The sequence below is a fragment of the Narcine bancroftii genome, chromosome 1 (genome assembly GCF_036971445.1).
Source record: "Narcine bancroftii isolate sNarBan1 chromosome 1, sNarBan1.hap1, whole genome shotgun sequence".
Taxonomy (NCBI): domain Eukaryota; kingdom Metazoa; phylum Chordata; class Chondrichthyes; order Torpediniformes; family Narcinidae; genus Narcine; species Narcine bancroftii.
In genome coordinates, this window is record NC_091469.1 from 96,607,174 (window position 1) to 96,623,718 (window position 16,545).

Consider the following 16,545-nt stretch of genomic DNA (forward strand, 5'->3'; position numbering starts at 1 on the left):
CCCATGTTATCCAGAATTCAAGCAACAAGCAACCTCAAGCAACAGTAAAAGATAAATAAATATTTTTAAAATAAGAATGAATAAATAAAAATTTAAAATTGTAAAAGTAAATGTTCTCTGAAGTAACATGTAAACCTTTGGTGAAGATGAGGGCAGATATTCAGCCAGCAGAGAGCCTTGGGAATGTTTTGATCATAGCAGCAGTTTGAATAAAGTTGTATTTGAATAAAATGTGTCACCCAGGATGAAGAGCTGGTTGATGCAGCTCACTGTTGGAGTGACTCTCTTAAAGTGTCTCCTTATCCCTCCATAGTAAGAGTGTTTATCTTTATTAGTATAATATTAAGTATATTAGTAAGGATTTGTATGCAAACTTTGTGGGGGGGGGGGGAGGTATTTAAAATTTTATTAACCATATAACCACTTACAGCACAGAACAGTCCAGTTCGGCCCTACTAGTCCATGCCGTAACAAATCCCCACCCTCCTAGTCCCACTGACCAGCACCTGGTCCATACCCCTCCAGTCCTCTCCTCTCCTCGTAACTATCCAGTCTTTCCTTAAATGTAACCAATGATCCTGCCTCAACCACGTCTGCCAGAAGCTCATTCCACATCCCTACCACCCTTTTCGTAAAGAAATTTCCCCTCATGTTCCCCTTATAATTTTCCCCCTTCAATCTTAAACCATGCCCTCTAGTTGGAATCTCCCCCACTCTTAATTGAAAAAGCCTATCCACATTTACTCTGTCTGTCCCTTTTAAAATCTTAAACACCTCTATCAAGTCCCCCCTCAATCTTCTACACTCCAGAGAAAAAAGCCCTAGTCTGCACAACCTTTCCCTGTAACTCAAACCTTGAAATCCTGTCAACATTCTCATGAATTTATTGTTCATCTTTCGGGCAGCTCTTTAGAGGGGAAGTAACCTGCAGATGCAGTGACAGTTAAATGTTTTTAGAGGAGGTGACTGAAAATAAAGTAAAATGCTTTAAGGTTTATATATTCATGCAAGTGAAGTTTGTTCAGTGTAAGTACAGTACAGATTTTTTTCTTTTAAACTGTTTATTCTTTATGGAGGTGTATTAGGCATTGTAAGAGTGTGCCTCAAGCAACCAGAAAACTCACTTCTCTGGCATCAACTAATCCCCGTAGGTGCCGTATACCAAGGGTTTTACTGTCCTGTCTTTGGAGGCAGTGCAGAGAAAGTTCACCAGCCTGTTTCCAGAGATGAGGGGGTTAGCCTTTGAGAATATATTGAGTCACCTGGAATTCAAAAGAATGTTTCTTACAGAAACATAAAATTAGAAAATGGATAGGTATAACAACTTAAACTATTTTTAAGTCAACTTCAACTTTTTTTTGCCTGCATCATTGTTGACAGAACATCTAGTGTTGTGTTCCATTGAATAAACGCATAAAAACTCACAAGGATGTTCCTGGAAATGGAGGGCTTGAGTGGAGGAATATAAAACTGCAGGTCATCGTTTTAAGGTGAGAGAGGGAAAGTTCATATGGATCTGAGGGGAAATACCTCTCACAGAGGGTGGTGGGTGGATGGAAAGGGTGGAGGCAGGGACAATTACAACTAAGTCATTTGGACAGAGAGGAGCAGTTCAGAGGGATATGGGCCAATCCCAAGCAAATGGAACTAGCTCAGGTAGATGACAAAGGTGGCATGGATGAGTTGGGCTGAAGGTCCTGTTTCTGTGTTGTATAACCCAATCACTCAAAGGCAAAAAGGACTTGTAGGTCCTAAAAGCGAACCAGAAAAGATCTTCACCCAACTTTTGTAAAACCTCACCTCTTTTAGCCGGTGTTCTTTCTCAGCGACAATGTGCTGAATCATCATGGCCACTGAGTACACCCATGATATAACCATGCAGAGAGGCATCATGTGCTCAATCACAAACAGAAAGCTAGACAAAAAAAGAGGAAAGAATATTTTTCATTGAAGCAACTATTTCTCAGACCAAAAGTAGTGACAGCTTTTAAATGAGTACAGTTAAATTAAATTGCACTTCCTTGGGCAAGGAACTGCTCACATGAGCCAATTCTGAGACTCTCACATTCATGAAACATTATTTACTTGTATATTTGAATACTTGTCCAGCATATGCAATGTTTGTCTGTATGTGTGTTATGTCTGGTTTTGTATTTGTGTGTTTTGCACCAAGGACTGGAAAACTCATTCGTCAGGTTGTACTTGTGCAATGAGATGACAATAAACTTGACTTGAAAAAAAAATTGCCAACAAACATTTTTACACAAAAAGTTCGGAGCAGATAGGAGTCATTTAGCCCCTCCACCACTTACGAAGTTGATTGCTGATATTCTGCCTCAATATCATTTTCCAGTATTTCCTGATTCCTTCATTCCCTAATGCCAACAATCTATCAATCTCTTAAATAAGCCCAATGACTGAGCCTCCACACAAATCCAGTGTAGAGCATTCTAAAGGTTCATTGCCCCGCGACTCTAAACGTCTCCTTCTCGCATACTTAAATAACTCAATGGTCATTCTGAAACTCCACTCCTGGTAAGAGATAACCCTGCTTGGAGAATTACTTTCCTGCATCTAGCCTTCCATGACTTGCAAGAATCTTGTAAGCTTCAATGATATCTCTCATTTTTATAAATTCCACTGGCTTCATCCCCAGCCTACTAAATCCTTCCTCAGAAAGCAAATCTGTCAGCCCAGGAAACGAACTTTGATTCATCGACTTCCTCCATGGTAATTTCACCGATTCTTAAAGAAAACCAAAACTATCTTCTACTCTCACTCTGTCATTTTTCCCAATTGTGGCTGCCAACATGCAGAAAGAAAACTGGATTTTCAAGCATTTTCAGGAAAATAACCGATTATATCAATTAATTAAATGCAAATTGATGCCTACTGTTGTCAGCCAATGGGTTGGAGGTTGGGTGGGACATTGTTTTTCTTAAACAAGACCTACAGCTGCCCATCTGCTGTGATGGCAGCACTATCACTGGTGCAGACCCGGGAGAGCAGAAAGTGGAGAATTAGTGCTGCTTCTCAGGGTTCAACTGCCCAGTTCAAATGCCGGTTGCCCCGTACAGCCTTTAAACACCCTGTTAAAGGACTCAATAGTGTTTGTAAGTAAAATCCTGCAACTCCGGAGGTCTGTGCCCGAGATGGTAGTGACCACAAGGGCTGCAGACTCCAGGGAACAGCGGACTGGTGCAAGGCACCAGAAATGGGGAGAAACACCCTGTTGAGAAGAAGAAGCAGAGGAGACTACCCTACGGATGGTGTCAAGAGTGCCAGACCAGCAAGGGGCTCAGCGGCTGAAGGACCCACACAGGCTGCAGGCAACTTGAGGTTGGAGGATGCGCACGGGCTGCAGGAGACTGACTTATTGGAACTAGGTATTGAAGGGTGATGATGGCAAAGGGCCTCAGTTGCTGAAGGCATCCTGATCATGTCGAAGGTTTGTATCTTGAGTTCGGGCTGACGGTGGATAGAACAGGGCTCTGTGCAGCGGCAGAAGCTGTACATTCAGGAGGAGAATCTATGGACTCTCTGTGACTCTGAAAGGGCTCTCTTTTGTTTCTCTTTCTCTCTTAATGCAAAGGGTGCCAAACAACACTCATACTGACTCTGCCTGCCTGCCTTACAGCAGGAAGAAGACAAATCTTGAATCACGTTAACATAACATCAGTATGCAAAAAAATCAACCTTGCATACTTCCATAACAGACATGGACCTTCAATCAGATAAGAGAGCAGTCCAGTGTTTCCATTGTCAATGGGTATTCTTAAATCCACACCCTTTGATTTTACAAACAGTTGTATATTCCTGACAGGGCTATATTTCCAACTCAGGAAGGGTGTAAGCAACACTGTCTGAATGAAGACAGAGCTGTAGTTATGATTAGCAATTGGTTTCACTGCACGTTGATACGGCTGCAAATTGTTCCTTGGGGTTGCATAAACTGTGTCATTTATTTAAATTGTACTGTTGGGAAGTTTCTATGATGAGTTGAAATTGGTTTCAAGAATTATTCAGCAGAAAAGCCAGCTGGTAATAAGCAAGAAGAATGTCTTCCTTCAATCCTTCTATGAGAACAAATCCCATCTTAGGAGACTTCTGTAAAAGCAGCTGATCTGTCAGATTTAATTTATTGTGCACACTCCAAAATCCAATGACACAAATTGTCTTTTTGCTTCCGATCTCTGCAAAGTCTAATCCTAGCATGAGAAACAATTCCATCCATGCAGCCAAGTGCAATGAGGGAGAAATGCACAGCACTGTATAACATCGTGAGCGACCGCGTACGTGCCACTCACATTTAATTTTTTTAAAAACTTGGTAACAGACCTTTTTGGCCCACAAGTCCGTGCCGCCCAATTACAAATAATTGACCTACTACCCCAGGTATGTTTTGAACAGTGGGAGCACCCAGAGGAAACCCACGCGGACATGGGGGAAAAGTACAAACTTCTTACAGACAGCGTGGGATTTGAACCCTGGATCCGATCACTGGCGCTATAACAGCATTGCACTAACTTCTATGTTAACTGGTCATGCAAAATCATCATCATCCCCCCAGAATTTGGCTTATATCTGCTGTGACTAATACTCAACAACTATGGTGTCAGCGCCTTATTAATGAGAGCCTTATATCCTGAGATAGCACTTCATCTTGGATGTTCAGTAAAGGAGGTAGTCATGCCATTTCTGCAGGTGTTAAATGGTTCCTAGAGTTCATCTAAATAATAAAGTAAGAAAAATATTTTTTTAATTAACTTTCTCTATCACTTCACCTACTTTTTCATTACTTATCTTTATTTCTCTGTTTTAATTGCCTCCTTTTTTCATCCTTAATTCTCTTGGGTTGGGGAGATGAACCATTGGTCCAGTTGGTCGTGTCGACTATTTCTCTGCCTCCACAGATGATACCTGACCCACTGAGTTCCTCCAGCAGTATGTTTTATGCTCCATTCTTTTTCCCCTTGACCTTTTATTAACCTGCATTTCCAGAAAATTGCAACAAGTTGCAACTGGAAGACGAGAAAAAAATCCAACTGGCGACACAGATGCTCAACAGTAACAAATTACTGGCCTCAGACTTAGAAAGAGTTAGCTGGGGTGTCAGCATCTCTGAGGATCAGTCCTAGAGCGTCCATGTTGATGCAATCACGAGGAAGGCTTGCCAGTGGTTATACTTTGTGGGGAGTTTAAGGGAATACGATATGTTATCAAAAACTCTCAAAAAACTTCGACAGATTGAAATGTACCGGGGATTGTAGGTTAAGTGGGTGTAAATTGGGTGGCTCGGACTCGTGGTACAAAATAGCCTGTTACCGTGCTGTATGTCTAAGTTTCAAATTTAAAAATGTACCGTGGAGAGCATTCTGGCTGGTTGCATCACTATCTGGTCCAGAGATGCCAACACTCAAGGCAAGAAAAAATTCCAGAGGGCTGTTGGTATCAGGAAGAAGGTACAGGAGCCTAAAGACAAGCACACAGTGGCACATGGACAGCTTTTTTCCCTCTGCCATCAGATTTCTGGGTGGGCCATGAACCATTGACACTGCCTTAATCTTTACCTTGCACTATTTTGTTTATTATGTAATGTGGTTTAAAAAGATGTTTACATTGTGATGCGGCCGCAAAACAACAAATTTTGTGACATGTTCATGACAATAAATTCTGATGCTGATTATTGACAGAAAAATAAGCTCCATAGTAAAAGGGAAAACATTCCCTTCAAAAAAAATAAGTTTGTTCTCAGCAAGATTAAAAATATATATTAAATACACTAATGAAAATGAACAAAAAGACATGCATTAGCAACAGATCAAGTTATTCACCCTCTCCAATATATCCCCAATTGTACCCTTACTTACTCATCCCTTGTGTAGCAGGGGTAGGGGAACATCTGGACATAGTTTCCAGGCTCCACCACATCATGACCCACAAATGTATTGATAATTGCCCGTTCCATCATATCTACAATGAGAGACAATCAGAGTACAACAACTTTAAAATAACATCATTCCACATTATCAGACAATTCAATGAAAGGCTTGGTGTCAATAGTAGTGGTCATTGGAATATTTCCTGGGATAATTACAGTAATGATGGAAAATGTATAAATGTTTCAATAAATCAAAATGTTAAATAAAATACAATTTGCTTTTATACAAAAATGTTGGCTCATATGTAATCATGCAATTTTTTTTGATGCACAGGGATCGGAAACTTGAAAATTTCATAAATACATTATGATATTTCAAAGGGTTAAGAAATCATAGCTACAACTTAAACCTTCTAAACAAGAGAGATCCCAACTATTCACCGTGTCAGGCGGGAAAAGTCTCTGGGGAAAACAAAATGGTTGTTAATCGTATAGGTGAGGTGTACATTAATGGAGAAAGTGAGTCAAGTTCCCAATTCCTCCTATAAAAATGCCAGTGTTTTGTCATTGTGCAGAGAAAGGATTGCAGTTTCAAGATCAAATAGCCAACTGTTGGGAGTGAGGATGTGAAACATTAGGGGATAAGAAGAAACTGAATGAATCTTGGAGAACGCGAGATGCCACAGGCTCAAAGGCAGAAAACTGGTCTAAGTGTTGGGAAATAGCATTCTCAGGAATTAGGAATGTTATTCCCAAGGAATTAATGTCACCACTTAACCCTGGAGTAGTTCACAAGTTTCACCAAGCAGCAAACTTGGGTTAAAAAAAAAACCCACCCACATTCATTCTCTATAGGTGCTGATAAAGTCATAATCTCAGAGTTACATAACAGACAAACAGGTCTGTTGGCCCACCACATTGATACTAATTCCACTTGTCCATGGTCTTCTCTTCAAGTGCCAGTTTCAATGCTTCCTAAACGTTGGCACAAGACCTGGATTCCAGAATCCATTAAACAGGGCATTCTGGACTCCCACTGCCCTCTGGATGAGAAACTTCATCTCCAGATCCCCTCTAAACTTCTTACCCCTATTGCTTTTCCCTCTAATTTCAGATACCTCATTTCTGATTATCTAAGTAACATGATCGAAGATGCAACAACAGCAGAAATCTTTTCGCGTTCAGGGTTAAAAATTCTCAATTACAAATAAACTTGGACCAAATCTCCACAACTTTGGGTCCAGCACCACAAGTCCCACAGGTTACAATGTTTTGTGAAGTCCAATAAGCATTATACACACAAGTACAAGGATCGTTTCTCTGTGAGGAGAGTGAAGTTGGCAGAGAAGCTGCCTCAGTGAGTGTACTGAGGTGACAGGAGATGACTTGTGAGAGAGACCAGGAGAGGAGTGGCAGATGGTGCTGAGATGATCAGGTGAGCTTGGTCAAGGTGATGACCCTCGAGGATATAAGAAGAAAGAGTAGAGGGGGGTAATCACGAACAATGCAGTGCCTCAGGACAGAAATGAAGTCAACCTGTTGTTTGATGACACTGTGCAGGCCCAATGATCTTTATTGGTATCTTGAGTTAAACAGATCCCAGTCTGTAGATGCTGGGTTTGTAATGCAATGCACAGAAATGCTGGAGAAACTTAGCAGATCACGCATGACCTGCTGAGTTTCTTCAGCAGTTCTGCGCATTACTCTATTGGTAGCTCATTGGACTCAGATTGAAAGACAGGTAGAGTGTATGCTTCACTATGAGTGATCAGGAATTTGATAATGTTCTTTTCCACAATGTACAAAAACAATGCATGCACAACATTCTCTCCTTGGATTTCGCAACGGTAACTACAACATATAACTGAAAATCTACACTGCATTTGAGAATGAGCAACTGCTTCAATTAAAGTGTTGATGTCCTCCGACCAAAACATGCCAAACTCATTAGTTACCCCATGAACAGCACTCTGGATAACTGATGCTGGCACATTTGCTTGGACCTACATGAACTTAGTAGGTCAAACAGAGTACTTTATTTAGCAAAGATAAAGATACAACACCAGCAAGGTATGAGCAAGGTAGCATACGTATTGCACCCTGCCCCTCTAGCACACTCCTCTATTTAATCACATTATATATTATGCAATGGAGGATATGACAACATCCTCAATTTTACATCCCCATCTTTGGCCAGTAATGCATCACTCTCTTGGTTATCATGTATCTATCACCAGCAAGGTATGAGCAAAATGTATGCAGATGCCTGAATAAAATGGTGGGGGGACGAGCACAGGCATGAGGTAATAGGTGGATAAGGAAGGGAGGGCACAACAGTAAATAGAGGGAGGGCACAACAGTAAATAGAGGGAGGGGGATGCTCTGTGAATGGAGAAGAAAGGGGATGGAAAGCCAGAGGAAAGGAGTCAGAGGGATGGGCAATCCACATATTACTCCCGCCTGTGGGCCTGTGCTCATCCCCTTAACCCTCCCTCCACTCCCACCATTTTGTTTGGGCGCCTGACTACATTTTGCTCATACCTTCATGATGGCCTCAACACTGAAATGTTGGTTATGTATCTTTACCTTTGCTAAATAAAATACATTCTTCGAGGTGCTGAATTTCCCCAACATTGTGTTTCTACATGAAACTGTGCGGTTCGAAGAGGATTCAGGAGCATTTGGACATTGATGGGAGGAGGGTTTCATTCCCTTTCCCGTGTCAGAAATTGAACAGGTGACACTTCATTGAAAAGCCGCACCCACATCTCAGCAGACCCACCTTGAATCCAGACAAACCCATAGAGGAAATAGAATCTGCCCCCAGTGTTGGGGCCTGGCCTCCAGTAGGCCCTGCGGATTTCGTTGGTCTTCTCTGTAAAGCTGGAGTTTTGGCGGATTTTCAACATGACATGAGGCGGGAGAGTGCCATCCTCCTTGGTCTGAAATATCACACCTGGAAGATGAAGCACAAGTGTCTTAACTTATTTTAAGCACTCTTTTATCTCAAAATTATGTTGCTTTTGCTCTGTACCACAGATTTCTCTGGAATTGTGCACTCTACACAATATTTTAACTGTGTTAACTAGTCAGACTGCTTGCAAAATTAACTTTATCACTCAATAATAAGAATAAGAATTTATTGTCATGAACATATCACTAAATAAATCAATAAACTTGAAGCCACTAACTCTCAAAATTGGAACAGACTGTCCTTACTTTAATATGAGGATACAATTAAAATAAATAGATCACATTATCTTGCAGGAAAAATGTATTTTAAAATTATTTTCCATGAATTTTCTGGATGGTTTTGTTGAATGATTTCAGCTATTGCTGTGATTATAAAATTCAGATCCAAATTCTCCTCAGTGCTCTGATATGTGGAGATGGTTGAAGCCAATGGACTTTTGAGAAATACTTTTACCGTCTAAGGCTAATAAAGGAGGAAACAGTGGTTTTTATTTTAATCACTCTTAGATGTTAAATAGCAATCATGTGTGCAACTGCTTAGGTATGCAATTATTTGGCACTAATGATCTCCATTCTTTTATAAAATTATTTTTGCTCGCCAGGCATTGTAAGTTGCACTGAAATCAAGAGCACCAAATGCATTTAAATTCTGCAAAAGAACATTACTGAGGAGGAAGATTGTTCCAAGCCATCTGTCAATTATTTCACACACACTCCATCCCAATGGCAGGGAAAATGAGGAGAATGCAAACCTGTCCTGATTGAGGGGTCAGCAGCGGAAAGGGATAAGAACTTGATAGTTCCTCTGTGTCAAGTTCTCTGAATACCTATCCTGGGGTCATGAAGAAGGCTTGCTAGTAGCAATATTTTTTGAGGAGTTGGGGGAGATTTTGTATGTCACCAAAGACTCTTGCAAATTTCTACAGATGTACCATGGAGAGCATTTTGACTGTATCACAGTCTGGTATTGGAGGTGCCAATGCACAGGACAGGAAAAGGCTACAAAAGTGTTGTTAACTTGGCTAGTGTGATCATGGGCATCAGCCTCACTCCATCTACAAGAGGTCGTGTCTGAAGAAAGCAGCCACCATCCTCAAGATCATTACCACACAGGCCATGCCCTCTTCACCCTGCCACCATAAGGAAGAAGATACTAGAGCCTGAAGAAGAACATTCAGTGGTGTAGAAACAGCTTCTACCTCTCTGCTGCCAGATTTCAGAATGGACAATGAACCACAGAGACTTCTTTCTCTTCTTTTGCTCTAATTTTTTTTTTTAATAGAATTTTACAGAAATATTTGCCCCTATAATGTTTCTGCAAAACAACAAATGTCATGACCTGTTCATGACAATAAATTCTGATTCTAACAGGTTCTAATCGATGAACCATCTTGATAATTCCCACTTCCATTACAATGTTCACATGGAGAGCTGATGGAAATAAATTTGAGAACCACATTTTAATGATTATATTATCTACTGGTATATGGAATTTATGTCATTTTCCCAAAGAGTCATCTTGATTTACCCCAGTTAAAATACTTAAAACCAACATCAGAGCATGTGTATTTCACCCTGCCCCTCTAGCACGCTCCTCTGTTTAATCACATTATATATTATGCAATAGAGGATATGACAACATCCTCAATTTTACATCCCCATCTTTGGCCAGTAATGCATCACTCTCTTGGTTATCATGTATCTATCAAACTCTCCTTTGAAATTATCCCAATGACGGGCTTCCATTGTCCTCTGGGGAAAAGTTTCACCACTCTCAGAAAGAAAGAAATAATTTAATCAGCATCTTAAATGGGTGACTCCTAATTATAAAAACTGACTTCCTCCTTGCTTATTCTTCTGCATGTCCATTTGGCCAAGCCCTTCTCAGGATTTTGCATGCATCTTAATTTTTTAATTTTTATTTACAAGATGGTTAAAGCTAATTCCACCCCTTGAGACCCATGCCATCCAATTACACCTATCATCCCATACAGTTTGGAGGGTGGGAGGAAACCAGAGCACTCAGGCAGGTCACGGAGAATGTGTGCAAAACTCCTTACAGACAGCACTGAATTCCAACCTGGGTTGCTTGGGCTGTAATAGTATTGCATTAACTGTGATGCTAACTGTGCCACCCTTTCAATCGTCTTACTTACTCTTTTAGATACCAGTGGATAAAGGCCTAGTCCAACCTTTCCTCAGAAGATAACCCACCTATTCCACGTCTGAGAATGGTTAACCCTTTTGAAACTTTTGTGAACTGATTCCAATACACTAACATCCTTTCTGAAACAACGAGACCGTCAATGCATAAACTAGGAAAAATAGAAGATCATGGGAATGAGAGAGGGAAGGATTCATTTGTTGTGGAGTATCCCGAAGGGTCTGCACCCTGCTGCAATGTTCTACGTTCTGTATTATCCCAGATATTGTCTCACTGATACCCAATGTAACTGAAGCATGATTCATCCTTTTGTATTCAATCCCCCTAGCAATAAACGATTACATTCTATCAGCTTTCCTAATTAATGGTTCTATTAACAAATTAGACTTTTGCCTTCGAACAGCAAGATCCTTCTCAGTTACACTCTGCTGGGCACAGGTCAACTATTGCATTCTCAATGCAATTTTTTTTTATATTTAAGACTAAGCCATAAGATTCCACAAGACTCACACTGTAAAATAAAAGCCTTGAAAACCATGAGATGCAAATTCAATCTTAAATCATCCTATTATCAAAACCCCTACAATATATATTGGACAGCTACCAAGTACGTGCTTCAAGTTGAATTCAACGGTACACTGGGATCAATTCCATCACTATCACTGTGTGAGATTGCAGTGATGAAGGTGGCAGATGGCATCTACACTCTGTTCACAATGGCCATCCAGTTGCTGCCATTCCATCTCCACTTCTCATCGAGACCTGGGCTTTCTCCACTGCCAGTCTGCAGCCAAATGGGGTGGACACAGAATTTTTCAATTTCAAGTCATGAGTCCCTTCTCTTCCTCCATACTACTTCCACACTTCCCCATCTACCTCTTTTTCTATCCCATTTCCCACTTACCCATACTCATTCTCATCCTTCTACCTCTTTGGATCCATCCTCTTCTACCCCCATTTCCTCACTAGTTTCTTCTGGTCTCTTTCCCCACCCCACTCCACCCTCAGTTCCATCTGGTTTCTCATTATACTACCATTGTCACCTTCTCTTCTAATCAGATTCCAGCATTCTCAGCCTAGGTCTAAAATCAGGGTGCCATGGTTAGTGTAGCAGTTAGCACAACACTGTAGCAGTGCCAGCAACACGGCACTGCCTGTAAGGAGTTTGTACCTTCTCCTCATGTCAGCATGTCTCCCCATTTAGACTGACTGCATTACAACATAAACATTGCAACATTAATAAAATACTTACTTGCAAATACTGTGACATTTTCCTGATATGCTTGGTTTAAGGTGTAGTTCACTATACTTTCCTCATTGGGGAAGCCCTTAAAAATGTCTACACTCACCTGCAGAAACAATGAACAGAATCATTAACGTATGGATAACGAGCTAATATCATGGTTACAACAGTCTTGTCCTCCTCTGGCTTAGACAAGTAGCAAATATCACTTGTCCTCAACCCATCCATCTCTTGACAAACATAGTACCATTCATCCACCCTCAGAGAAAGTGAAGATTGCACTGCCTTCTGAAGAGACACAGAGAAGTGGGCTAAGAAACGACCACACAGGGTAAGACAAGGGAAAAATACTGGAGGCGGGTGAAGAACCCACACAGGCTGTGGGCTGCTGTTGACTTGAGGTCAAAGGACTCACACCAGGCTGCGGGCTCCTGAGAACCTGGTATCAGAACTGGGATTCAAGAGGGTGCTGAGGGCAAGGAGGGCTCATGAAGGGCCCTGGGCACTGAAGGCTTCCTCATCGTGTCAGAAGTTTGGATCTGGAGCTCAGATTGCCGATGGCTTGAACTGAACTGCAGAGGCCTGAAGGACAATCCTCGGACACCCGGTGACTCTGGGGGACTCACTTTTGCTTCTCTTTCTCTGACTGCAAGGGGCAGTGGTGAATCTTTGTCTTATGGAGACTAAAGGCAATTTTGTGTAATACTGCATTACATTTCTGTAACATTACATGACAATAAATAGTATCTGATCTGTTTAATCTGTTAATTACAAGTGTCATTGCTGCCTGAAACAGGTTGCAATGCTGTTATTGGAATATGTGACCATGATATTCCACAAAACTTACCATTTAAAGATATACACAGTGAAGAACACCATCTCCAGCAAATTATTTGCCTTTTGGAGTCCCAGCTATAAACTGAACAACTTAAAACTTGTTCTTTATTTGTGACTTATGACAAACATCAATACCTTGCAAAATACACAAAAGTGCTGGAGAAACTCAGTAGGTCCCATGGCTTCCATAGGAGGCAAATATAGCCAACATTTCAGGCCAAGGTATGAGGAAAAAGCAGGCAGGTGCCTGAATAAAGATCTGGGTATGTAGAAGTGGAGGAAAGGAGAGAGATAGGGAAACAAGGGATGGGGAGCTGGTGAAAAAGAAATAACATATAGGAATCAAGAGAGATAGGGCCCAACAGAAACGGGAGAAGTCAATGTTCATGCCTTCTGGTTGGAGGCTGCAGACTTTCTTTCATGCTATACTTTGCATTTTCCCCAATGCCACTGAATAAACTTTATCACTCCTTTATCTATTCTGGTTCTAGACTTTTGCTGCAATTATTGCAATAATTAGATTAATCTTTTTGATTGTTTAGCAGACTCATCAATAGATAATGCTGTGAAATTCTCAGCATGTCAGGCAGCATCTGTGGATAGAAAAACATGGTTAACATTTCAGGTCAAAGGTCCATGATCAGAATTATAAGCCAAAATTAATATTAAGCTGCTGACAAGGTCAGGGAGGAATAAATAAATCAGGCAGAATATTCCTGTAACCATCTTGACAGATAAGTCTGGGAATCAAATGTTATTTTAATAGTTCTCTGTGCCACGAGTTCACCAGTGTAACCTACTGCTTGTCTACTGACCTTGGACATGAACTGAATCCAGCCACAAGCTGCATTGTCAATGGTATCCAGTTGCTGGAGCAGAGTGCTGGAATTTGGCATGGAAAAATTGCTGTTGATGAAATTCCTGATGATGTCACTGTCAGAGGCATTCAGCACTTCTGGACGGCGTTTCAAATCGGAGGTAAACTGTAACACAAAGAAAAATGATTGGTCGTTAGTGCATTTTATGCACCTGTGAAGCTGCAGCAAATAATACTTTTATTGCACCTGTGCATTGTACTGATGTATATGAAAATAAACTCATAAATTGAAGCAAAAGCAGTGATGTAACCATGTTCTATCAAATTTTAGAACCTACATTGGTTCCTCAATGAACAAGGAAGAAGTACAGGAGCATAAAATCTCAGACTACCATGAAGGGAAACAGCTTCTTCCTGCAGGTAATGCGACTGTTAAACATCCCTAGAAACCTGCAAAATGTTTTAATTTAATTTATAAATTAGTTTTGGCAGACAGCATAGTAACAGGCTCTTTCAGCGCATGAGCCCGTGCCGCCCAATTACACCCAATTGACCCACAACCCCAGTATGTTTTGAACAGTGGAACCCAGAGGAAAATCCATGCAGGGATAATGTACAAACGCCTTACTGTCAGTGCTGGATTCAAACCCTGGTCGGTGGCACTGTAACAGCATTGCGCTAACCACTACAATAAATGTGCTGCTGCTATATGTATAGATGTGTGTTTGTGTGTATATTTGTGTGTATTGTATCTGTACATATTATGTATGTATGTTTATTGTGCGCACACGTGTGTATATATCACACACACGCATACTATACACACACACACAAAGACAAACATATACTGTACACTCATATATATATACAACACACATTTTATATATATGTGTGTGCATGTTTTTATGTTGGATCACTATGTATTTAAGTTGTTAGTGTGTCGGTATACTGTGTACTATGGGCCACTGTTTCATTGGGTTGTATATGTACAGTACAGGTACAATCAAATGATAATAAACTGGAACTTGAACTCATTGTGGAGAATGCTAAAAAACTGGAACAAGCTTCCACAAACAGCAATTGATGCAAGTCTTCCCCACCACCTCAGCTGTTTTCTCTTCTACCCTCTACCCGGGTCTCTTACCTTTTTGCCTGTGCTCCTCCCTTTTTGCCATCCCCCACCCACCCTCTCCTCCTTCCTCCACCTTTTTATTCATATCTGCTTTTTTTCTTGCACCTCGATGAAGGGCCTAGGCCTGAAACATTGGTTAACCCCTACTTTCTATGGATGATGGGTGACCTTCTGCTAAGTTTCTCCAGCACATGTGTGTAAGAAGTCAACCATCATGCTGGGTCAAACACAATCTGCTAGATAAGATCAGTTGATGTTTCAGGTTGAAACTTTTTTTTTGCCTGTTCCTGATGCAGAGTTTGGAATTAAAAGCAAGACCATTCTTTGTCTCTCATGAATTGCTCCAGCAAATTGTGTTTGGCTTCAGATTCTAGAATCTGCCATCTGCTGTGTATCTCCAGTTCTGTGCAGTCTCAGTCTCACCAAGGCTGCAGCTTTAAAACTATGACATATACTGGCTGTGTTCCACTGTCCGACTTTCACCCGGTCACAAATAATATTTAGCATGGAGAAGCAAATTAGTGAATGCTACCAAACCAAAATAAAAACTATTTATCTTTCAATGGATTTGGAGTTCTCTGGCAAGGTCGTCGCTCACTGCCCATCCCAAAGTGCCATTGACAAGATGGTATCTAACCTCCCCAAACCACTGTGGACATTGTGCTAAACCTACCCTTCCATGGTTTTGTTAGATATAAATTCTAGAATCTCTAGAATGCTCTGGAGGAATGAATAATCAATGAACCAAAGACACTGCCTTACATTTTGAGAATTAAAAAAATTATTTATATGAACGTTTTCCCCCCTAAATGATGCTGCTGCAAACATTGAATTTCGTGACTTATTCATGACAACAAATTCCGATAAGCAATGCATTTCCCAATCAGGGAAGTGTACAACTTGGAGCAGATGGCGTTGCCATCTACCACCACCACTACAATTTTTCGAACGTACTGTTTTTTGATTTGGAGAGTGCTGTTGGAGTATCCTTGGCCAATAAATGTAGCACACCTTGTTGATGGCGCATTCTGCAGCCTTGCAGTGATGTCCTTTGAATAAGATCTGAAGCCTCCAACAACAACCATCATCTTCCACAATACCAAACATGACCAGCCAATGCAGAACAGCTTCAGTTTCATCATGGCTCCTTTATACCACACTTAAAATGCTTCAATGTCAAGGGAATGCATAATTAGAATGGAAATGAAAGTCACGGAGTCATACAGCACAGAAACAGGTCCTTTGGCCCAACTCATCCATGTTGACCAGGTTTTCAAACTGTTCTAGCCCCAGTTGCCTGCATTTTTCCCAAAAGCTTCTAAACCATTCCTTGCTATGCTCTTGTCTATACATCTTTTAAACAGTGTCATCATACTCTTCTCAACAGCTTCCTCTGGCAGCTCATCTGTGTGGATAAAAACTAAATCTTTCCTCTTTCTCTTTAACTTCTGCACTCCAGTTCTGGACACCTCTATCCTGAGAAAATGGTAATGAATTT

General features: G+C 40.9%; 1 protein-coding gene across 4 annotated transcripts in view; it reads right to left on the reverse strand.

The window, feature by feature from the left end:
• The window catches only part of abca2 (ATP-binding cassette, sub-family A (ABC1), member 2), a 478,875-nt gene that overhangs the window by 124,669 nt on the left and 337,661 nt on the right, over positions 1-16,545 (reverse strand). For all 4 annotated transcript variants that reach the window (XM_069932956.1, XM_069932974.1, XM_069932964.1 and 1 more), the window contains 5 exons: positions 13,914-14,081; positions 12,271-12,367; positions 8,664-8,837; positions 5,871-5,973; positions 1,801-1,915 (listed from right to left, as the gene is read on the reverse strand). In XM_069932956.1, coding sequence (XP_069789057.1) covers positions 1,801-1,915; positions 5,871-5,973; positions 8,664-8,837; positions 12,271-12,367; positions 13,914-14,081 — 657 coding nt within the window. The remainder of the gene's footprint in view (positions 1-1,800; positions 1,916-5,870; positions 5,974-8,663; positions 8,838-12,270; positions 12,368-13,913; positions 14,082-16,545) is intronic.